General features: G+C 43.6%; 2 protein-coding genes and 1 long non-coding RNA gene across 5 annotated transcripts in view; 1 reads left to right on the top strand and 2 right to left on the bottom strand.

Annotated features, from left to right (window-relative positions):
• Nucleotides 1-20,750, top strand: part of LOC126488680 (uncharacterized) — a 51,468-nt gene extending 30,718 nt beyond the window's left edge. Inside the window, exon 3 of the long non-coding RNA XR_007588776.1 lies at nt 20,327-20,750. This is a non-coding gene — a long non-coding RNA (uncharacterized lncRNA). The remainder of the gene's footprint in view (nt 1-20,326) is intronic.
• The window catches only part of Prkar2b (protein kinase cAMP-dependent type II regulatory subunit beta), a 710,703-nt gene that overhangs the window by 158,568 nt on the left and 526,755 nt on the right, over nt 1-25,380 (bottom strand). The gene's annotated exons all lie outside the window — the stretch shown is intronic.
• The window catches only part of Pik3cg (phosphatidylinositol-4,5-bisphosphate 3-kinase catalytic subunit gamma), a 34,375-nt gene continuing 28,896 nt past the window's right edge, over nt 19,902-25,380 (bottom strand). For all 3 annotated transcript variants that reach the window (XM_050122310.1, XM_050122309.1, XM_050122306.1), the window contains exon 11: nt 19,902-23,620. In XM_050122310.1, the coding sequence (XP_049978267.1) occupies nt 23,342-23,620 (279 nt within the window). In that variant the 3' untranslated portion in view covers nt 19,902-23,341. The remainder of the gene's footprint in view (nt 23,621-25,380) is intronic.

Raw genomic sequence — 25,380 nt, 5'->3', positions numbered from 1 at the left:
TACATCTGAAGACCGATTGTAGTTTCATAGGACCCAGCAATTATCAAGTGTAAGGTAGAAGGAGAGCAGATGAATGGGTAGGGATCGGGCCAGTAGATGCCAGTTCCTGAATATTGAAGATTTAAGGGTTTTGTTTTGAAGGGCCTGATTAGCCACTGAAGAAATTTAAGAAGGACAGAGATAAAAAGAGTCTTATAAAAAGGGATTACTGGCTATTGTGTTTAGGTTGAATGGCCGAGGTGACATGAGAGGTATTGAGATAGGTTAGTTATGAGGTATACGGTGTCGTAAATTACTTAGAGCTGAATCAGTCCATTGTATACATTAGGTCTCCTACCTCTGCAAGCCACTGCATGCTTTTGAACACACACACACACACACACACACACACACACACACACACACAATTATTGAGAGCTAGTCCTATTTACAACCAAAGAACTCTGATCATTAATGAGGCTCATAAAATGGGTGCATTCCTCAGATAATTGGGAGTGAGAACAACTGGCCAAACAGGCTCCCTGAAATAGCACAGGTGGCTAAAGGGAGGAGAAGAGTGAAGGACTCCCGGTTTTCCTTAGAGACAGCATGGCCATGACGTACCATTCATTCACTTGAAGGACACTGGAAGGAAGATCACGTTTCCCACCCCCAGGGAGGGGGAGTGGTGAGTCACTCCGTTTTGACAAGCTGAGTTTGAAGTCTGGGAATGCCCAGTAGACACTCAGTTATGTGACTCTGGGATTTACAGAGGAGCTCTGGCTAGAGATACACATTTAGACAGCATCAGCTTGTTAGTATTACAACTGTGGGAGTGGATGACGTCACCCAGGAAGATGTAAGACAGAGGAGGACGAGGGGAGAGAAGGAAAAAGGGGCCATGAATAGGTGAGGAACTGGGTAAAGAAAGCAGGTAAGAGGCAAAGGACTGAGCTGATTGAGCTCAGAGGCTAGGATTGAAAAGAACAGCAGAGGAACATGAACCAGCTGTGGGGAGAAGGTGGGATCCAGCTGGAGATATCAGTCAGATTGGATAAAACTTGTGTTGGCATCTGGAGGGATAGGATGTGGGGGTGAGTACTGGCATGTAGGATTTCAGAAGTGGAGTAATTCAGGGAAGTAATTAATTCAGCTCAGCTTGTGGTCAGGAGAGGTCAAGGCACTGTGACAAAGGTGGTTGAGGCACAGAGATTAAAGTCCTGTGGGGTCGGGGAGGGGCACAGTGATCCAAGTGGGTGTGTAGTGAGGTCAGAGGTGAGAGTGTCATCAGGGTCTAACGGGAAGGTTAGCTAATGGCTCGGAAGTCGAAACAGGAGAATTCTGCCTTCCCCTACCAGTCCTGGGTTCTATAGGTGACTACATGTGACCCCTGCATAGGGATGGGCTCTATAGGTGACTACAGGTGACACCTCCATAGGGATGGGCTCTATAGGTGACTACAGGTGACACTTCCATGGGGATGGGCTCTATAGGTGACCACATGTGACACCTCCATAGAGATGGGCTCTATAGGTGACTACATGTGACACCTCCATAGAGATGGGTTCTATAGGTGACTGCATGTGACACCTGCATAGAGATGGGTTCTATAGGTGACTACATGTGACCCCTGCATAGAGATGGGTTCTATAGGTGACTATATGTGACCCCTGCATAGGGATGGGTTCTATAGGTGACTACATGTGACACCTCCATGGGGATGGGCTCTATAGGTGACTGCACGTGACACCTCCATAGAGATGGGTTCTATAGGTGACTGCATGTGACCCCTGCATAGAGATGGGTTCTATAGGTGACTGCATGTGACCCCTGCATAGGGATGGGTTCTATAGGTGACTATATGTGACCCCTGCATAGGGATGGGTTCTATAGGTGACTACATGTGACACCTCCATGGGGATGGGTTCTATAGGTGACTACATGTGACACCTCCATAGGGATGGGTTCTATAGGTGACTACATGTGACACCTGCATAGGGATGGGTTCTATAGGTGACTGTATGTGACACCTGCATAGAGATGGGCTCTATAGGTGACTATATGTGACACCTCCATGGGGATGGGCTCTATAGGTGACCACATGTGACACCTCCATAAGATGGGCTCTATAGGTGACTACATGTGACATCTCCATAGAGATGGGTTCTATAGGTGACTATATGTGACCCCTGCATAGGGATGGGTTCTATAGGTGACTACAGGTGACACCTCCATAGGGATAGGTTCTATAGGTGACTATATGTGACCCCTGCATGGGGATGGGTTCTATAGGTGACTACAGGTGACACCTCCATGGGGATAGGTTCTATAGGTGACTACATGTGACACCTCCATGGGGATGGGTTCTATAGGTGACTACATGTGACACCTCCATAGGGATGGGCTCTATAGGTGACTGCACGTGACACCTCCATAGGGATGGGCTCTATAGGTGACTGCATGTGACACCTCCATAGGGATGGGCTCTATAGGTGACTGCATGTGACACCTGCATAGGGATGGGTTCTATAGATTGACTGGGAAAAACAAGCTCACATGAAAGGTCTGGGGAAGGGTCCAGTGTGGTCTGGCCACACAGATAGCACAAAGGTCCCCAGCTATTAACCACGTCTGCTCCCAGCCTTCCGGGTGGGTAACAGTTTATGAGTCCTTCGTTTGAAGAGACAACCCGGTGTGTTTAGCATTCCATGTTCCCATAGTGCTTTTATGGGACCACAAAGACCTCCATGCCTCCAACAATGGAGGGTAGAGACTTTCTCTGGGTAGACTGAGAATGATGTCAAATATTGTTTGCTATCTCAAAGAATCCAATGGCAATAACATTTAGGAAGGAGATGAAAATCAGGAAGTTATGTCATTGAACAGTCAGTGGAACGGGTAAGATGAAGGATATGCAAGGTGGGTAATGTTTAGGCTGACAGAGGGATTACAACAGAAATATCTTAATAGAATGTTTGAGAAGATATTAATTTAATACCATAAGCGTGTGTGTGTGTGTGAGCGTGCACACGAGTGTGTGTGCGTGTTTGTGTGTGTGCATGTATGCACAGGGAAGGGAGTAAGCTGCCTGTGTGGTACATGTGGAGGCCAGAGCTTAACCTCTATCACTCTCCACGTTTTTTTTTTCTTTTTTCAAGATAGGGTTTTTCTGTGTAGTCGTGGCTGTCCTGAAACTTACTCTGTAGACCAGGCCGGCCTTGAACTCACAGAGATCTGCCTGCCTCTGCTTCCTGAGTGCTGAGATTAAAGGAGTGTGCCAACAACGTCTGGTGCACTCCCAGAAGCCACTTTACTTTTTGAGACAGGCTCCTAAAGCCCCAGGACTCACCTGTCTCTGCCTCCCACCATGGTGGGACTGCAGGCATGTGCTACTGCACCTTGCATTTCTTTATGGCCTGAACCCAGTATTCACGCTTTCACAGCAAGCCCTTTGTCCAAAGAGCCATCCCCCAACCCATTCCGTAAAACAGTAATGGTGTCTTGTTATTATTATTTACTATTTGGTCTTCACTATAATCTAGGACTGAGGTCAGACACAAATGTACTTCTGTAAAAATGGTTTTCTGAAGAGGTTTTGGTCAATTATTAACAAAACAAAACAAAAACATGAATGAATTAGTTCTGTAGAGATGTTTGTTGGCATTGTGAATATTGGACGTATTTAGTCTAAGCTAGAACATAACATAAAGGATTGGGAAAGGCTTTAAAAAGGTGTCAAAATTGCCAAGCCCAGGATACTTTCTGGCCACGTACAAAAGGTTCTCCAGCCGGCTTACAGTAAGTTTGGCATGGCCTTTGCTTTTTTGGCATCCAGAGCTGTTCTTATATCACCAGGCGAGAAGGAGTAGTTGCGGAAAAGCCAAAATCCCTACCAAATGGGAAGAGGTTGCTCTCCAGTGGAGTTGATGCAGCAACCATCATCTGTGTCTAGTTTGTTAACTCTGCCCCCTGGGGGTTAGCTCCTGCAAATGCACTGAAATACATAGGCTCAATACAGCTCTGGCAAAGGGGGCCAGCACAGCCCTTAAAGAGAACCCACACTGAACTGACCAGACAGAGAGGAAATAACACAAAAAAAGGCACCTACAAAAGGAGAATCCATTAAAATAATAAATTCAAACAAAAGAACGTTGTAATTTATTGGTAATTCTTATGCCCCCAGATATTTGCTGGTGAATAGCAGCACCTAAGAATGCTCAGGACTGACCAAACATTGGCTGTGTGGCAGGTACAGGCAAACGGATTGCCATAGGTCCATGCCACATGGCATGAAGGCTCAATAAGCTCTGGACATATTTGTATTGACAACACACAGAATTGGTAGAAGTAAAACGATGACCTTGTCCTTTTACTTTAAAAAGGAAAAGTAACCATGAGAATGTAAAGGCTCAAAATACGAGAAAAGGCTGCAGGGAATTGTGGGTACAGAAGGATGTGTCCTTGAGAAGGTAACGTCTTCGGCTTGGGAAAGCGTCAGTTAAATTGCTTCAGAATGAACGGTTTTTAGTTGAAATAGCTGAAGTCATTTCCCATTGGATCCAAGCAGAGATCGTGAGAAAGAGGGTCCTTACTTAAGAGCATCTTCTAAAACCCCTCAAAGAGAGCTTCCCCTTCAGCCATGGTTGGCAGGACAAACCTGGGTACCCACACACTATCCCCAAGCCGGGCTGTTTGGTGGATGGGGTCTCACTGTGGGGAAGGGAGGGAAGGAAAAACGCCAGTATAAATACAGACACAATGAACAGAACCCTGTGGCTACGGCTGAGGAGTTTTCCATTTCCCTGGAAATTAAATAAAGTACAATCAAACAGAATTTAATCAAAACTACAAAGCCTGCCAGGACGTTTTTTCGAACCTTTAAAAAAGCATATGTATATTGTGTTAGGCATTGTTGCTAAGATACATGACCAGCTCTAATGAATAATACTGTGTCGAGGGCCTGAAATAAGTGACTGTAAACGCCGATGAACGTTATCACTGAAACAAGGAGAGACAGAGGAGGGGGGCGTTGAAAAGATTGGAGCGGCAGGATGGAGCTTGGGCTGGGAAAGATCGTAGCAGGTTCAAGATTTAGAAACCAGGCTCTTCAAAGAGAGAAGGAAAGAAAGATTTGGGTAGAGGGAAGCAAGGCTGTACATACCTGCCATGACCAGAACACAGTGCGGCCATTCACCTAAGGCTTTCTATAGGCCGGACTGTACCTACCTGCCATGACCAGGGCACCATGCAGCCATTCGCCTAAGGCTTTCTGTAGGCTGGTTCTCCTCTAGACTCACAAGGAGCCTCGGCTCCCAGGTCCCATACATTCCAGGGCGTTGTCAGTAGCAGGATATTGGCTATTGCTGTTTGCAGTTCTTCATGTGAGAGCTGTGTGAGCGGATGGAAGCTCAGGAGGACTGGGGAAAGGAGAGCTATTGATTTGGGGTGGGTGGGGAAGCCTCTAGCGTGAACTTTTCTATATAGAGGAGGGAGGGGGGGAGGTCATAAAGGAAGAGAGTTTGGGTCATCAGTCTTTGGCTCTTTTTTTAGTTTCCTGTTTATTCTAGCTTTGCACTTGCTGTCTCTGTCAGGGGGATCCCCACCCCTGGAAACAGATTTGAATACTGGAGCATTATCGGGTCTGGATATTTTTCACAGAATCAGGAAACTGGAGGAAATGATACTGACAGAGGATGATGTTGCGTGTGATGGTTTTGATATTTGCATTTTATTCAAATTCTTAGGAGTCACAGGGGCTGCTAAGCAGGGAAGGAAAGCTTTGGGAAACAAATCATCAACTAACTGCAGAAGCGATGGGTGCTACTCTCGCTGCCTTGTATCCAAGTTATTTGTGCTTCATCTCATTAGTGTCTCAGTCCCTGGGGGGCTGCCTCTGAGTCACCGTTCCAACCCCCACGGCGCTTCAGAGGGTGTTCAGCCATCACTGTGCCGGAATGGAATTTCCTTTAAAGACAAAAAAAGAGTCAGTATCTGAGGGTAGAATAGGCCTCTCAAGATGACAAGCTTTCATTGGATTAAAATGATACACAATAACCGCATTATCTATTATCGAATCTTTGTAAATGGGGCGCGAGCACAGCCCGAACTTTCCAGAGCAGCTTTCCAAGGCTCTAATATTAGGTATAACCTAGGGGCAAACCAACATCTAAATACGCTGGTGGAACGGGAAGAGGGATAGAATTCCTTTATGGTTTGCATCTGCAGTATCTCCCCGAGGCCTATGTTTTGAATCCCGAGCTTCTGGTCTCTTTGGAAGCTGTGGAGCTTTTAGAAGGCAGGACCTGACTGGTGGGAAGAGATATTTTGGGGCGAGCCTCGGAGGTTTATACTGCCTTTGGTCTGGCCTTTTATCATTGCTTCCTGGTGTGGCTGTCATGTGAGGCCTTGGTCAAATGCTCCTGTCGGTCTTGTAAGTCATCTTGTATTGTTCCTGTTGTCATGACTCCTCCGCGATGAATAGAAACCGTTCAAAAAACTGCGTCTAAAATGATCACGTCTTCCCTTCCACTGTCTGTCGGGGAATTTGGTCACAATGATACGGAAGTGACCGATGCAAACCCCAACGAAAGAGAGACATGCGATCCTTCTTATTTGTTTGTTTCCAGTAGCTCAGGCAAGCCGCCAACTCACTCTACAGATGAAGATGGCACCGAACATCTCATCCTCCCGCCTTTACCTCCCAAATTCTGGGGTTAGCGCATGCACCACCATGCCCAGATTGGTTTGGCTTTTTTTTGCAACAGGGTCTTACTATTTAGCCCAAGCTGGCCTCAAACTCGTAACCTTCCAGTTTTTACCTATTGGGACTACAAGTGTATTCACTCACACAAAGCTCCGTGTACAGACTTTTGTCTTCCATTCTTCTTTAATTTGATGGACACGCCCCTTCTATGCTTGTAGCCCCTCCCCTCCATACTCCAGTCATTTGCTTCAGCTCTTCAGAAGGTTCTGATATTTTAAAATCTCCTAATAATAAAGTACCCAAGGAGTCAGGCAAAGAGAAGTTGGTAACTTTCATCTAAGGGACTGAAAAGTAGGCACGGAAAGGAGAATGGGAGCTTTAGAGTCTGGAATATAAGGTAGATATTAATGTATTATTTGTGTGCATGTATGTTGAATGTGTGTGCATGCGTGCATGGAGGTGTGTGCGCACATGTGTGCATGCGTGCATGACCATGTGTGTGCACATGTGTGCATGTGTGTGCATGTGTGTGCGGAGGTCAGAGAATGGCATTGGTATATTTCTCTACTATCACTTTCTACTTTATTTATTGTTTATTTTTTTTTTCGAGACAGGGTTTCTCTGTATAATATCTCTGACTGTCCTGGAACTTGATCTGTAAACCAGACTGGCCTCAAACTCACAGAAATCCATCTGCCTCTGCTTCCTGAGTGCTGGTATTAAGTTTTGTGTTACCACCACCCTAGTTCCACTTTATTTTTTAAAAAGGTTTTTTTGTTTTTATTCTTACATGATGGGTTGCTTTTCCTGCCTGTATTCCTATGTACCCTTGTGTGTGGTGTCTGCAGAGGCTAGAAGATGGTATTAAATCCCCGGAACTGGACTTACAGATCCCGGAACTGGACTTACAGATGGTTGTCTCAGCCATGACGGTTCTGAGAAGCAAACCTGGGTCCTCTGAAAGAGCAGCAGTGCTCTTAAACTGCTGAGCCATCTCCCCATCCCCTCCACCGAATTTTTTTTTTCCAAGACAAGGTTTCTCTGTAGCTTTGAAGCCTGGAACTAGCTCTTGCAGACCAGGCTGGTTTAAAATTCACAGAGATCTGCCTGCCTCTGCATCCCCAGTAATGCACCACCACGGCCAGACCCACTGAACTTTTTTGAGACAGGGTCTCTACCTAAACCTGGAGCACACCAACTTCACTAAACTAGCTGGCCATCAAGTCCAGGGATCTTCCTGTCTCTACTTTCCAGAATTGGGCCCATACAGCCCTGGGCCCACAGACATCCACTGCCTGGTGTTTTATATGGGTAGACTCCACGAACTCAGGGTCTGAACTCAGATTCTCATGCAGGTGGGCAAACACTCACCATCTGAGCCCTCTCCCCAGCCCTATATCATATCATTTTGAAATCAATACTGTTGCTATTGATTAATACTTTCCTTTGGAAGATTATCTCATTTATTACATGACATATTATTAAATCAATAGGACCAGGAATTTCGTTTTAGAAATAATGGCAAAAACAAAAGCAGGAGGAGAGTAACTCATATTGTTAGCATATCATCCTTGTATTAAAGAGACTTCTAGTCAGTGTCAGCTTTAAAAAAAAGAAGGCTGGGGGACTGGAGAGATGGCTCAGAGGTTAAGAGCACTGGCCGCTCTTCCAGAGATCTTGAGTTCAATCCCAGCAACCACAGAGTGGCTCACAACTATCTGTGATACGATCTGGTGCCCTCTTCTGGCCTGCAGGCATACAGGCAGGCATAACACTGTATACATACTGAAGAAATAAGTATTAAAGGGAAAAGGCTGAAATGAAGACAGTGGAGGCAAGACACTAGAGTTTGTCTGAGGCTAGAGAAAAACACTCAGAAAAATAACAAACACAGTAATTACTATGTTAAACTTTGTTCTTCAAGGGCAGTTAGTTACTCTTAGCCTAAAGTTTAACAAGAGGCTGGGCCTTGGCCAGACTGTTGATTTGCAAACTAGAGATTACAATGTTTGTTGAAACACCAGATGGACATAAGGGCCCCAAAGAATAGATATCCACCCCCCCTATCAACACAGAGACGGCACTAAAAACAAGATGGATTGGTTACCTTAAATTCTCAGTTTCTCCCTCTGATTGAGGGAACTTGATGTTTCTTGGAATTGTTTCTGATTGCTTTAAAAAGGGAAAAAAAAAGTTGGCTGAGTGTGCGGCATATGATTTAAACCCAGCACTAAGGAGGCAGAGGCGAATGGATCTCTGTGAGTTCAAGGCCAGCCTGGTTCACACACCCAGTTCCAGGCCAGTCGGAGCTACATAGTGAGAGCCTGTCTTTTTTTTTTTTTAATGTATTAGGGGTATAACTGATACACCATACAATTCATCCACTCAAAATCTAAGGGTTTTAGCATATTCACAGTTACATATCCATCACAACCAATCAGAACATTTGTAGCACCCTGTAAACAAAGCTGGTCCTGTGAGCAGTCGCTCTGTTTCTTCCCAGTCACCTATGCCACTGTTAATCCACCTCTACCTCCACACATCCATCAATTCTGAACACTAATAGACATGATATAACACAATATGTGGTCTTTTGAGGTGATATTATTTTACCGTTTTCAAGATATTTCATCTTTTTTATTTGTGATATACCCCATTGTAAAGCTGTATTACAGCATGCTTACCAGTTCAGCAAGAAGTAAACTTTTGGGTTTCTTTTACTTTTTTTTTTTTAAGATTTATTTATTTATTTAAGATTTATTTATTTATTATGTATATAGTATTCTCAGTACTCTGCCTGCAGGCCAGGGTTTCTTTTACTTTTGTTGTCATGAATAACATTGTTGTTTGTGTAGCAGCTTCTGTATGAAAATAGGTTTTCCTTTTGGGGTCTCTATTGCTGTGAAGAGACACGATGACCAAGGCAACTCCTATGAAAGAACACATTTTACTGGCGGCTGCTCACAGATTTGCAGGGTTAGCCCATTATCATCACCACAGGGAGCAGGGTAGCAGGAAAGCAGCCATACTGAGAGCTGCAGTCCTGATCCTTAGGCAGAACACTCCCCCCCCACACACAGAGAAGGGGGAGCTGGAATGAGCTTTTGGACCTCAAAGCCCATCCCCAGGAACACACCTCCTCCAACAAAGCCACACCCCCTAGCCTTTTCCAACACTCCACCAACTGGGAACCAAGGATCTGTTAGCTTATGGGGGCCATTCTTAGTCATATACCGCCATACTTTGTCTTCCTATACAGCTACAAGTTCAATTGCTAGGCCCTAAGATAACTTGATATTTAACCTTTTAAGGGCCAGCCAGACTCTTACAAAGCAGGCATGAGTTTTATTCTTCACCAGAAGTAGACAAGGCTCTAGATCCATCATGTCCTCTAGAGTACTTACTGCTCCTCTGGTCACAGCCATCCTGGTAGGTGTAAATTGGTATGTCATCAGGGTTTGAGTGACAGTTCCACAATGGCCAATTATGTTTCAAATCTTTCATTTTACTTGTTGATATTTTAATAATTTCTTTGAGAAATATGTATTCAGATCCATTTTAATGTTAAATTTACTTTTTATTATCATTATGAGAGATCCTTATATGTTTTAGACACAAGTTCTTTATAAGGTAAATGATTTGAAAGTATTTACTTTCTGTGGCTGCAGAGATGGCTCAGTAGTTAAGAGCACTTGTTCTTCCAGAGGACATGGGTTTGATTTCTACATGGTGGCTCACACCATCAATAACTGCAGTTTCCTGAGCTCCAATGCCCTCTTCTGGTCTCCACAGGTACCAAACATACATGTAGTACAATACATACATGCAGGCAAAGTACATTTTACATGAAGTAAAATGAATAAATCCTGAAAAACTTAAAAAGTTTCTCTCCTTCTCTGTGTTGTCTTTTAAGTTCTTGATGGTATCATTAGAAGCAAAACTTTATTTTTGATAAATTTGTCATTTTGAGAGTGCTGATATTTTCCTATGTGCTGTGGGACAATGATATTGTACCCTGTAAAGCTTTATCAGTTGTATTATTTTAGTAAAATGCTGATTGGCCAGTAGCCAGGCAGGAAATGTAGGTAGGAGGTAGAGGCAGGACAACCAAAACAGGAGAATTCTGGGAAGAGGAAAGAGTCAGTCTGCAGTCGTCACAGAGGAAGCCAGGCACAGAGGAAGCAAGATGAGAATGCCTCACTGATAAAACGTACCAAGCCACATGGCTAACACAGACAAAAATTATGGGATAATTTAAGATATAAAAGTTAATAAGAAGCCTGAGCTAATGGATCAACCAGTTCATAATTAATGTAGACCTCTGTGTGTTTCTTTGGGACTGAATGGCTGCAGGACCTGGCAGGACAGAAACCTCTCTCAACACCTATGGAATTGTCTTACCACCTTTACTGGAAATCACTTCGACTCTTGATCACAACCTTTTGATTTATCTACCCATGATTCTTTCAGTAGCATAGGGTTGTGATTTACCTTTCTTGTAGGTTTTAAAATCAGGATGTGGATCCTTAAAATTTTTTGCTCCCAAATTGCTGAAGTTATTCTAGGTCCATGCTTCTCTGTGTTAGTACTGATTGCATTATTTTTGAGGTTTGTGTTGAACCTGCATAATTATTTGGGAACCACTGACAACTACCTAACCAGTCCCTCATTTATGAACATGTATGTCTTTTCACTTAGTTTTTTAAAATTTCCTTTCAACACTGCTATTGTAGTTTCAAGAATTCAAGTTTCACACTTGTTGAACTTATTGCACTATTTTATCCTTTGGGATGGCATTGTAAGTTGAATTATTTTCTTTAGAGCTTGAGATCTGAACTCAGAACTTGATTTCTCAGAAGTTCTTTACTCCCTCACCTGTTCTTGTTGTCCTGTTTCATTGCTAACATATCACTAGTTTATTTCTTAAGCACACTGCTTAAAATCGGTAATTGTTTTGTGATTTTATTGTTATCTGCTTTAGAATAACATAGAATGGAGACCGTCCTTCATCACTGTTTACCCAGTGACTGGTGCACAGTGGGAACTTACAGTTAGTTTTTGTGTGGAAATGACTACATAGATCTTCTAACTACAAAAACATGTCATAAAAATCTACTAAATCTCATGAAGAAATAAACAAATACACTGACCTCACACTTGTACATGCTTTTGATGGAAAGACCTCCATCAAGATTTGTAGGTTGTGGGCCAAAAAGATGGACGAGTGGCTCAGTGGGTTAAAGTGCTTGCTACCAAACTTGACTGTCTGAGTTCAATTCTCACGACCCACAAGATGGAAGAAAGGAACCAATTCCCAATTTTGTCCTTAGAATGCCACACACGTAGCCTCACTCATGCACAGACACTAATACATAAATAAATGTAAAAAAAATATTTATATGTTGCCAAAAAAGTGTTTTCCATTTGTTTCTGGGGAAGTCATTTAAAAAATGTGACCAAAAAGTCATTACAGCCTAAGTGACTGCCTCTCTCATACAACAATACCTGTAGGTCTTGGGAAGAGCTGCATCTGTATGTCTGTATGAGACATCACTTCACAAGAGACAGAACAGCCTGAGGGATGTCCAGATGCAACTGGTGGAACACTGACTTTGACCATGGACCTATTCATATCACATATTTAAACCCATGCTGAATTTAATATTTAAATATAGCTCTATAATTTTAGCTGTGAACCTGTTATACAAGACCTCTGTAGCCCCCATAGCCAGCCTTAGTACTTGATATTCTTTTTTTTAATTAATTAATTAATTAATTAATTAAAGATTTCTGTCTCTTCCCCGCCACCACTTCCCATTTCCCTCCCCCTCTCCCAATCAAGTCCCCCTCCCTAGTCAGCCCAAAGGGCAATCAGGGAAGTACTGATATTCTTTATGTGGATGTCTTATTCATTAAACATTGGATTTTTTAAAAAAAATCACTGTTTGAGGAGTGATGCGCACACCAAAGAATTGTGAGAATACAATTATGATGGTTGGTCGGGAAGACTCGCTCACAACCTCAGAGTGACCTTGAAGTCAAGACTCGGAGTTGTTTCCCTACAGACATAGGTGAGTTTATATTGGAGTTCCTGTTTAATAACTGAGCTCTTACATGTCAGGCTTGTGTGTATGTTCTTGTGCCTGTTTCTGAACGGATTTTTAAAATACATATTTTAGATTTTAGTACTTCAGTTCAAAATGATATGAATAATTTGATTGTATTGTCCCATTGACCTAACATTTTGAAAACTTCTGTCTACTCTGGTCTTTATGGATGAATTTTAAAAATGGATGTGGGTGCTGGGAACTGACCCAGGCCGTCTCAGCTCCCCACTCTGTACTTTCTGTGCTTGGATTCATGCAACTCCCAACTAACCTCAAATCACTTGACAAATTTTGTGAAGCAGAATATTCTAGGTACTCAGGGTACACACCACTACTTCACTAAGTTAAAAGATTTGAGAGCATTTTGAGAAGTTCAAGAAAAAGAAAATACAGGTTTTCATCATGAGCCCGATGCGTGTTTTATTTGTGATTTTCAGAAACAGGGGATTGAGTTTAGAAGGTGGGGCTTCTGTGGAAAGAGCAGCTTTGTAGTGAATTCTGCAGAAAGGCTGATGGGACTTCTTGTCCATGCAAATGATCAGTTTTAGTGCTGAGAAGAACACAGGTCAAGAAGGGCAAGTAGGAAGTGGTCATCAGTGATGAACACCTGGGCGCCTTCAGATTTTATGTCTTAGAAAATTTAGCAAGACCAGCTGATTTGAAAGAGAAATAAGACAGAGAGACTGATTCCTGAAGTGCCGAGGGAGTTAGGTTGAGATGCTGGGAGCAGTGAGACCCCAGATCCTGAATTTCTTGTAATCCCCTGATCTGAGTGCCTACAGCTGCTCTGAGCAGGAGATCTTCAGGAGTTCCTGATGGCAGGAGAGTGGTTTCTGGTGGGTTTGGCTGGGGCGTGGCTAGCTCTATATAATCTGCCCCTGAACACAATAAAAGGGGCATTCTTGGGGAATTCAAGGATAACCTCTGTTGCTGTCTCTCTGTCTGTGTGTGTCTGTGTATTTTAACCTCCAGCCCCCTTGCCTGAAGCTCGCGAACTGGGTGCCAGTGCACAGAGCGCAGACACAGGGGAGTTAGTGCTTTCTTCCTGATCAAAACACTAGCTGCTGTGAAGAGAGAAATAAGACACAGAGCCGCCAGGGCTACAGGATTTAGATTATTGATTCCTGAAGTGCTGAGGGAGTTAGGTTAAGAGAAGGAAACAGGAAGAGGATGATGGAGTGTAGCCAAAGAAGGAATTGCTCACTTCCTGCTCTGGGCTAGGTGTTTGTGTCCTAACATGCAGATGATAAAAGTATCCTTAGAATGATGGCAGCCAGAGAAGAGGCACGGGTGACGATTAGGCCATCAAAGTGGAGTCCTCATGAGTACTATTAATGACCTTAAAAAGGGGGGCCAAAAGAGACCCTTCATCTCTTCAGCCATGTGAAGACACTTTGAGAGGTACCATTTACTTGCTTTTTATTTTGAAATTTATATTTATTTATTTATTATTTTTGGTTTTCAAGACAGGGTCTCTCTGTGTAGCCTTAGCTGTCCTGGAACTCATTTTGTAGACTAGGCTGGCTTTGAACTCACAGAGATCTGCCTGCCTCTTCCTCCCGAGTGCTGGGATTAAAAGTGTGCACCACCACTGTCCTGCTGACATGCTTACTTTTAATCCAGATGACTGTGATTCTTTTTTGAGACAGTCTTACTATGTAACTATGACTGTAACTCACTCCGTAGACCAGGTTGGTCTCATATTCACCTGCCTCTGCCTCCAAAACTCTGGGATTAAATGTAGATTGGGGATGGAAAAAAACGGCTTAGTCAAAAGTACTGGCTGCTCTTCCACAGGATCTGGGTTTGATGCCCAGCACCCACATAGTGGCTCACAACTGTCTGTAACTCAAGTTTCAGGGCTCCAATGCCCACTTCCAGCCTTCATGGCACCAGGCAAGTGTAGGGTTCACAGACATGCAAACAGATCAAAACTCATACACATAAAATAAAATAATATGTTTTTTAAAAGAAGCGGATCTTGGGACTGATAACTATTTTTATGACTCCATTCAAGTTCATTTTTATTCTGATCTGTAATGCATTCTGAATATAAGGAGAATATAAGGTAAAATATTTTTTCCAGGCCTAATGGCGTACACCTTTAATGCCAGCACTCAGGAGGCAGAGACATGTGGATCTCTGTGAGTTGGAGGTCAGTCTGGTTTACGTAGTGAGTTCCACGACAGCCAAACCTGCATAGAAAGACCCTGCCTGTCTCAAAACAAAACAAAAAATAAAATAATTTTTGTAATTAGTGAACTATCAAATTCTGTACTCTGACTTCCAGAGAGAACTATCTTTGCATCTCTCTTACGTGCTGGAGCTCACAAACACTTCAGATGATGCTGAAGAAAGCCAAGCACATGTTTCTCATTAAATCCACTGGTAAAAAGAGACTTGACATTAAATAACATTGAACAAAATAAATCCAACTATTGCTTCTGCAGAGACAGTGGGGAGGCCATGGCCTTCACCCTTTAATGAAGGACCCGGGGCCCAGAAGCACCCTTAGGCTGTCTCACCTGCTTCTTGAGAGAATACATGTGCAAGCCCTGTAGAGAAGGTTTCCAGGGAAACCATGTAACTTCTATTCTTTCCTCCTCCCTGAATATTAAGCGCTAAACCTGCCTGTGTGTGCCTGGGGTTCTCATTTGAAATCAGAAACTGATGGGAAAACGTGTTTGCCTGAAACACACCCACATAACCAGAGATCATCTTTCTTCTTCCCTCACTAAATGTCAGCTGCACACTCTGCAGGGGAACTAGATGACCTGGGTTCATTTGTGGAAGAAAGACAGGGAGATTCACTCCCGTTGCCTGCATCGCTTTCCTTCCTTGCTATGAAGGAGGCCGGAATGAGTGCTCGGCATGCTTAGATCGAGCAGTTGTGTCTTTCCAATTAGGTGCTAAATGGTAGAGAATGTGAGTCTCAGAGAGTACCTTCATGTTCAATTTCGTTGGTTTGCTTTGTTTTTCGAGACAGGGTTTCTCTGTGTCACAGCTCTGGCTGTCCCGGAACTCGCTTTGTAGACCAGGCTGGCCTCGAACTCACAGAGATCCTCCCACCACTGCCTCCCGAGTGCTGGGATTGAAGGCGTGCGTCACTAAATTGTGTTAGTGTAGTAGGAACATGACTTGCAAGAACAATCTCAGCTTGATCTTGTACCATGTGCCTTCCCCAATTATATTCAACTATATTATGTTGTCTTTAAGAATTTTCTCCCCCCCTCCCTTTCTCCCTCCCTCTCTCTCTGTCTCTCTCTGTCTCTCTCTGTCTCTGTCTCTCTCTGCCTTCCTTCCTTCTTTCCTTCCTTCCTTCCTTCCTTCCTTCCTTCCTTCCTTCCTTCCTTCCTCCCTCCCTCCCTCCCTCCCTTCCTTTCCTTCAGGCAAGACCATGTTTATTCACCGTGAGGGGTCGTCTTTATTATCTATATGTGTGGATGTCCAAAACGTCTGAAATCGCTCATGCTTCCAATTACTTCTCAAATAAACCAAACTTCCTCTGCCCAGACAAAAGGCCTAGATTTTCCTTTCTTCCCCTTTGTCTCTCCATTGGTATTTCTCAGTGCTTCAGCCCTGTGTCTTGTCACCTCTGCCATCACTCCTGGATGCTGAGATCCTATTAGCATCTTAAGAGCTAATCCAAACGTCACCTTCCCTATAAAACCTCTCCTGGGCCCTTAGTCAGAATAAACTCTTGCCACAGTTGCATTTTCCTGACTTTTTATTTAAACCTCTATTGTAACATACCACAGTCTATCTGGTCTTCCTAGTCAGAGGCCTGTCTGTGTAATCCCTGTCCCCTGCTACAGCAGAACACTCTGATTTGTCACAGGTTTTCCTCTTTTGTCAGGGGTGAACGCATCTGGTACCTCTACCAGATGGTGCCTGACTTGTGTTTGCTTCTCAGTATCTTCTATCACAGCTGAGTTTCATACACACAGTAGTGGTTTTGGTCTCAGGAGCCATTTCCATACAGGATTTGGTCTCAATATTCCCAGGACTTTGTACTCCACCCCTTCAGTACAACCTCCTAAATTAGCTCATGGCCTGTTCTAGCTGCCTCTGAGGGGTCTGTGGTGGTGTTGACGAAAATCAAAAACATAGGCAACAATTCTCCAAGTGTGCAAGGTGTCTGTATGCTGCTCAGATTGTCTTTGCCTCTTTCTAGTTGAGGGTTATTGAGCGCACTGCTTTGAGTGTGGGGACCGGGTGCCCTTCCATGTTTCTTGCTAGCTTACATTTGGTCTCATGCTTGCCCGTGAACTTGTATCTGACAAAACAGGAAGACAGAAGAGAGAATGGCAAAGAGTGGGTGATCACTTTATAGAACACGGCCCTCCGTGTGTTGTCGTCACTATTACCATCACCCAAGAGCTTGCTGGGCGCATGATCCAGCTCCAAAATCAAGGAATGAGGTTTTATAGGCAAGTGGGATTGCCATCATAGGCACTGAGACACTTGAGGGCATTTAGCTGTCTGAAGGGTCCCTGACGATGGGAACCCAGCATACCTTCCACACAGGGCTCCCTCCTGGTTAGTGGCTGCAGCCACTGTGGGACATTGATGTTTCCACATCTGATTTGTCTTCTCTGCTTTGTTTTTTGTTTTTTCAAGACAGGGTTTCTCTGTGTAGCTTTGGCTGTCCTGGAACTTACTCTGTAGACCAGGCTGGCCTCTAACAAACTCACATTAAGCAATTAGTGCCTGAGGCAGGAGTTACTTTAAAAACTAGAAACTGTTTTCTCTAGTTTCTAGAACTGAGAAACTGTGGAATGAGCAGAGCCAGGGTGGGGGTGGAGGGTCAAGGACTTGGCACTTGTGTGGCTTTGAGACTTCCCCAGGGAAAGCCCTTAGTAGCCACAAGACTGGTGGTTTTACAGAACAAGTGCTTAGTGATGATGCAAAGGTAAGGCAGTGTGTGTGTGTGTGTGTGTGTGTGTGCACATGCGTGCGCACGCTTACATGTGTGTGTGCATGTGTGCACGCGTGTATGAATGTGTGCATGTGTGCGCGCGTGTGTGTGTGCACGTGCATGCGTGTACCGTGTAGACTTGACCACCAGACACATCTCGTTGCAGAAAGCACTGTTCGGCTATCAACCTTGGCAATGCCTGGAAATGGTGGTGGCTTTCTGCCAGACAACAGGAACCTACTTTAATTTTAAAGTATGATCAGAAGATTTGGTTTGATTGGTGGGACACTTCCTCTGATGTGAGGCACATGGCAGTACTGCTCTGTCCTGCCAAGGGACCTTGCATTCCTTGGTAGGCTGCTGTCTTCCAGGACCTCTTCCAACTGCCTGACTCAAAACCACACGGAAGGAGTAATTCTTACCAAAGCAGCAGGCAGGGAGATTTACTCACTTGCGTTAATGAGCAAATGCTCAGAAAAGAACCTGACATTCACAAGAAGTGAAAATGAGGCTGTTTGCACCTCCCAGGGGGACCGCAGATGTGCGCAGAGAGTGCAGCATGGCCACAGGCAGCGCAGATGTGCAGAGCCGAGAGGCTGCAGCAGGCAGGACGTTCCTGACTGAGATGGTAGCACTGTTACTGTCCAGACCAACCAAGGCCAGTCATAGGGAAAAGAGGTCACCGCTAGGTAGGGCCAGATAAGGAAGAAGACTTGACCGTTTTCATGCCCCAAACTTCTAATAATATCTTTGATGTCACTGCTTGATAATATAGACTTCAAATTTAGGGTTTGTTTGTTTTTTGAGAACCATTTTTTCTGAGTTTTTATTGAGGCATGATCTCAGTTAAAAGATGTCTGCCAAGCAGAATACATTTTTTTTCAAAATAAAAATTATTAATGCTTCCTCCTGGCTAAGAAACTCAAATATCCAAATGAAAAAGCGAATGCACAAGAAACAAAAATCACCACAATAGTATAAGCTATAACTCCCAGCCACTTGGGAGGCTGAGGCAGGAGGATCACAAGCTCAAGATCTGCCTGGGCTACCATGAGTACAAAGCAAGCCTGTATAACTTACTGGAGATACAGCTTACTGATAGAGTACTTTTCCTCCATGTGTGAGGTCTTACATTCAATTCCCTTGTGCCCTCAAACAACAGTAAGTCTGTATATCCTCCCAAATTTGTTATGTATACACACACTATCATTTACATTTTTAATCAATTTATTTTTGAGACAAGGTATCTAGCACAGGCTAGCCTCAAACTCCATAAGTAGCTGAGAATGACCTTGAGTGTCTGGCCCTCCTGCCTTTAACATTCACTTTGGTAGAGGTGTGCACAGTTGTGTCTGGTTTATTTAGTGCTGGGGGCCGAATCCATGCTGTGTTCACACTAGGCAAACACTATCAATTGAGCTACATCCCAGCTCATAATTCAGCAGCACTTAGCTAATTGATCTCCTGTAGAGAGACTTTTAGGGTGTTTGCAAATTTTAGTTAAAATGAAGGCAGTTAATTATTATTGTTATTATATTATTTTGCTTATCTCTGTGTGTGCACGTGTATGCTCATGTGTAGACTAGAGTCAACATCAGTACCTTCCTTTACTTCCCTCCAGTTTAGTTTTTTGAGTCCCGGCCTTTCGCAACCTGGTGTGAGCAAGAGGGTGGGAGGGCAGAATGGGTCACAGTTCCAGGAGGTTCTGTAGGGCTTTCTGGCCAGCTCTTCTAGCCAATCAGTGAGTTACACTTCCAGGAGAGAGTCTGACTTGAGATTTTAGTCAGAGTGCAATAGAAGTAGGCACCCAGTGTTGATCACTGGTCTGCACACACACACACACACACACACACACACACACACACACAGGTGCACATAGACATACATACACAGGAACCCATACACATGCACAAATCACACACACACATACACACAAGCATACACACAGGAACCCATACACATACACAAATATCTTTCTCTCTCTCTCTCTCTCTCTCTCTCTCTCTCTCTCTCTCTCTCACACACACACTTGCACACTTGCATCACCAGCATATGAAGAACACTGTAAGAACTGGGATTTAGCCCGTCTTGTTGCACACCCAATTCCCCAGCACACCGTGTAGTGTCTTGTAGGCAGTGAGCACTCAACAATGAATCAAACTAAAGAATTTGAGTTTCAGAACCATTTGGAAGTTTAAACATTTTTTTATTTAAATTAACACTTGTAATTAAAATACAAGAGACCGTCTTAGCTGCCAGATAGGGCTAGCCGCGCAAGTGCTGTAGAATTCCCTGGCATCTGTCCTGAAACGAGCCTCTGAAAACACACGAAGAAGCACCAAGAGTGGAACTGAATGATTAGGTTGGATAAAGCCGGAAACCAGTCAACAGAATCTTTAAGAAATTCTAGCTTATTTCATTTTCTTCATACTCTCAAACATAACTGCCAATTATGGAAAACAGAGTCTACCCTACAAAAGACAATAACTGTAATTTCAGAAATGTATTTTCTAATTTATCTAAAAATATAATCAGTTACCATTAGTATAGGACCAATGGCTTCCAAATCATGCTAGGAAACTCCCATGGCTGACCCTTCATGACTTGTCATACCCACAGATCAGCGGACCTCTCAACCCACATCAGGAAGTATCTATCTGCATTTGATGATGGTTACCACTGAGACTCACAAATGGCGTGGAGTGGAGAACAAGAGGCTGCAGAATATTCAGCCCTACATGGACCATCCATACCCTACCATCTCCTCCAGGCTAGTGATCATACAAAGAGGGACCGGAGAGACCGTAAGAAACAGAGGTGGTGAACGATTCAGGAAAGCAGCGTCCTCTGGACACACTGGGCCAGCGGCACAGGTGAACGTGAAGTAGTTAGGACAAGCCCCATGGAAGCTCAAGCCAGACTGAATCCCGGCATGGAGAGATGGGGTGGGTACCAAGTCCTGCCCCTAGCCAGGAACTACTGGCCATTGATAGCTGCTGGGAGGGGAAGAGTGTGCTTTCTTTAGGAGTGATTCCATGGCCGGGAGAAAAGAAAGACACACGTTTGGGTAGGTAGGGAAGTGGGTGAATCTGGGAAAAGATTGGGGACTGGCTGAATACGGCCAAAACTCATTGTACACTATTCTCAAAGAACTAATAAAAATAAAGCAACCCATCTCCTGAAAACAATACACTTATTATACTTAATTTGTTTGCATTATGAATAATGTCTTTTTATCCATAATGTCTTTCTGGCCTTTTCAGAGCATCACCAAACCCAGCGAAGTGCAGTCATATTGGACCAAGTCTACAACAGCTGCTTTTGTGTGTGTGTGTGTGTGTGTGTGTGTTTTGCCAGTCTTAGATATACATGTAAGTTGCTTTGACCTGACCCATCTGACCTGTGATATGTGTTTTCACTGAGCACTGAAGATAGAGACATCGGTATTTGCCCAGCAGAAGGAGGACCCCAGGTCTAGAATATTTTCAAAGGTGTGAAAACAGATCATTTGCAAGAACTATGTAAAGGAAGCAAGCATGTGAATTTTGCTTGTCTGCAGGTCTACATTCTTTGGGAAATGGAAGAATAAAACCCAGTACGTGGCGTCATGTATTTCAGCTTTATGAAGACGCTGGCTCATTTAAAGAACTAATTTGTATGCATGTGTGTCAAAAGCTAAATACAGATATACTTTGTAATTGTTTTATCATCAAGATGATCATTTCAGCAATGCAAATGAAAGGCAAAGTCTGTACAAAGTCTGCATGGCTCTTCTTTGGAAGCTCAGGAATGGCTTCCAGTTGAAGGTAGACCGCACCAGTCTTTCTCCACCTACATTAGCAAACCGCGGTAAGGAAGTTCCGTAAAACATCTAATCTCTATTCATAGGAAGGATACAATTGCAAGGGGCTTGTCCTTCTGTAGAGGAGACGACATGGTTTTAAAAGGGTTAGTTGCTAGGAATGAAGAGTATTTTTGTAGCTCGCTATGAGCCACAGAAGGTCCAGTAAGCAGGGAGGGATACCTACATCTTCATGGCCCACGTGAGGCTTCTTCCCTGCATGTATTAGATTCACCTGAGTACTCAGAAACTATGCCCAGATCATTCCACACTAATGAAATTATAATCTATTGAAAGTGGGCTGATTTAAAAACGCAAGGCAGACAGCTCTCTGTGAGTTTGAGGTCAGCCTGGTCTATAAGAGCTAATTCCAGGACAGGCTCCAAAGCCACAGAGAAACCCTGTCTCAAAAACCAAAACAAACAAGCAAACAAACAAAAAAACCAAAGGTAAGGGCATTTTTAAAGTGTCCCTGATGATTCTTATTGAAACAGAATCAGGTGATACTTGACTTCTGCAAACACAAAAAATCAGTTTGGGCTCCAACGAAGTGAAGAGTCTATCTTGAAAAATTAAAAATCAGAAAAAGTTGTATCTGGTTATATTTAATCTGGACACCAATAACACAGTTCTTTCTGTGGAATTAATGATGGGTAAAACTATTTGATTAAATAATTTACTGCTCTGTCTCTACAGCAGATCAACACTAATAACAAATAACAACATTTAAGAAATGAGAAATAATGGAAAATGGTTCAATTGCCTTTATGAACTTCAGGATGTCTCAAAATTAAAAAAAAATGACTATGCAAGAATACATTTGATAGCAGGTATCTTCTTCCATTAAAAAATAAACAAAACTGTTCAGACTGAAATGTAATATTAAAGCATTTGGCTAATAACATTTTCGGGAACTTTTTAAAACTCCATGGATCAGCTCCACAGATAAGTACCTGTGATTCTCATAAGCCTTTCAAGTCATTTTGAGCTATTGGGAAGAACTGTCCTTGAAGAAGGCAGGAAGAAGAGAGGTGGGGTAAGAACAACCATCAATGTGCGTCAAAGGCTCCATTTAGCCACTTCCTGTTTCTGTGCCAGAGACAATGACACCGACTGTATTAGGTTATTCACTCTGGGGAAAAGGTCTTACCTTCATTTTTCATATCCATAACCCTGGAGCCACACCAGCAGGGGAGGGTCAAGGCTCAGGCTCAGAGCTTGCTTTCAGCATGTGTGCATCTCAGCTGCACACAGAGAGACTAATTGCTAAAGGCACTCAAAAGGCTACCATGCTTGCTTCCAGCATATCACCAACGTCTGTGGGCACAGAGGGGATGCTCGGAGACAAACTGTAAAGCATGCAGCAGAGCTTAGCAAGGCTCGCACCCTTTTCTGCTCTTAAAGACCACAGGAAAGCCAAAACGTATAGTAAACACATGTGACCACAGGTTTCACCAATTATTCTACTAAAGCACCTCCAGAGACACGCAGTGCGAGAGCATCAGGTGTGATAAACAAGCCATCCGTCTATTTAAACTTAGAATGTTCATCAACATTATGGCGTCTGAGAGGGGAAAAGAGCAAAGAAGTCTCACGCTGAATATTAACCAAACCATCATTAATGCCAACGTTTTTTCCTCTGGAGAAGAGTTCAACTGGGGAAAAAAACTGTATTTCTGAAGTGCCAGTGTTCAGAGAGTCCTATTGCATTTTAAAGCTAAGTCTGATGACTGACACATGCTGATTTCAAAAGCTTTCGAACACAAAATTGCTTTTGGCTCTAGCGCCGAATATTAAGCAGAGTGTTTCTCTCCTTGTTTGATGCCAAGAACGAGATGTAGGAACCAGTTAAACTGCACCGTCCATCCTTTGTCTCTGCAAACTTCAATCTGGTCGAGGAAATACTTCTTAGCCTCCTCCTCGTTCTTCCCCACTGTGAGGGCGTCTCGGATATACTCAATATCTTCTTTGCTTGTTAACTGGGGCATTCCTGTCATCAGCATCATGGAGAACAGGATGATCAGCAGGTTGGTGTGATGACGAAGAGCCAGATAAGCCCTGACACAGACATCCTAGACGAAGGACAAAAAGATCCTGTTATCAGGGTCCCAGCTGGGGCTTAGGTGCTCGGGGGTGGTGGTGCCTTTGGCTGCGATCAAGGTGAATCTCTGAAGAACATTCATCCGTGCTGGAATTTACATGTTACTGTTCATGCAAAGAACCCTTTGTGAACAAGGCAGGTCTCTGCTTCAGGGGAAAAAACATGGCGAGAACTTAAATACTTTTATGATCTTGTAAATGCATCAGTGTGTTACAGCTGGTGTGCTCAAGGAAAACTGACTGGTTCAGACAAGTCTCATGCTGTTTGTTAGTGTACCATTCAGATTCAAGTTCTTTCACAGGAGATTAAGGGTAGAAACACCTGTCCTATCTAAAGAGGTGTGAGTCACTTTTGAATACCATATTGGAATCAATAAACTTTATGTAAGTGAAAGCAATGTTTGCCAAAAGCTAGTGAAATCCAAAAAATGCAGGAAATGTGTTGAATTTAGCTAGCCCTCATATTTACTTTTTTATATATTTTTGTATTTAAAAAAAAACAGGTGAATTTGCTTTTTACCATCTAATTTTTTTTTTTTTTTGGCTTTTCGAGACAGGGTTTCTCTGTAGCTTTGGAGCCTGTCCTGGAACTAGCTCTTGTAGACCAGGCTGGCCTCGAACTCCCAGAGATCCGCCTGCCTCTGCCTCACGAGTGCTGGGATTAAAGGCGTGCACCACCACCGCCCAGCTATCATCTGATTTTTTAAATTGTTAAATGAACTTAAAAATTTTAATACAAATTCCCAACACTGAGTAAAAGAGTATTGTTTTAAAAATTGATGGCTAGCCAATCTTGGTTAACTTATGCCTGTCATCCCAGAACTCTGGGGGCTGAGGCAGGAGGATCAGGGTGAGTTTGAGGTAAGCCTAGGTTACAGAGTAAGTTCCAGGAAAGCCTGACTTAGAATGAGATCCTGCCTCAAGAAACTAAGTAATACGGTGAACCCAAAGAAAAACATATATAGACCCCCTGGAAATTGGAAACAGACAAGATCTCCTGACAAAATTGGAAGCATGGGGGCAGGGGATAGAAGAAAGGGGAGAAGGGGAGGGTTGGGGAGAGCTTGAGGGAATGGGATAGTTGAGATGGAGGAAGGACAGAGATGAGAGCAAGGAAAGAGTTATCTTGACTGAGGGAGCCATTATGGGATTAACAAGAAACCTGGCTCTAGAAAAATTCTCAGGAATCCACAAGGATGACCCCAGCTAAAACCCTAAGCAATAGAAGAGAGGGTGCCTGAACTGGCCTTGCCCTGTATTCAGACTGATGATTATCTTAAATATCAACTTAGAACCTTCATCCAACAACAAATGGAAACAGAGGCAGAGACCCACATTGGAACACTGGACTGAGCTTCCAAGGTCCAGTTGAAGAGTGGAAGGAATGAGAATTATGAGCAAAGAGGTCAAGACTATGATGGATTCATCCACTGAAACAGTTTACCTGAGCTAATTAGGGAGCTCACTAGCTCCAGCTGGACTGGGAAGGAACAAGCATAGGACCAAACTAGTCCCTCTGAATGTGGTTGACAGTTGTATGGCTGGGGCAGACTGAGGGGCCACTGGTAGTGACACTGGGATTTATCTCTACTGCAAATACTGGCCTTTTGGGATCCTATTCTCTGTGGATGTATACCTTGCTCAGCCTAGATGTAGTAGGGGGGGTCTCGGGCCTTCCACAAAGCAAAGAGGGCCTTACCATCTCTTAGGATTAGATGGGGGTGGAGTGGGA

Source organism: Alexandromys fortis, unplaced genomic scaffold (genome assembly GCF_014885135.2).
Source record: "Alexandromys fortis isolate MF-2015 unplaced genomic scaffold, M_Fortis_MF-2015_v1.1 scaffold_201, whole genome shotgun sequence".
NCBI classification, from domain to species: Eukaryota; Metazoa; Chordata; class Mammalia; order Rodentia; family Cricetidae; genus Alexandromys; species Alexandromys fortis.
The sequence above is the reverse complement of the archived record's forward strand: the minus strand, read 5'-3'. Positions and strand labels throughout refer to the sequence as shown.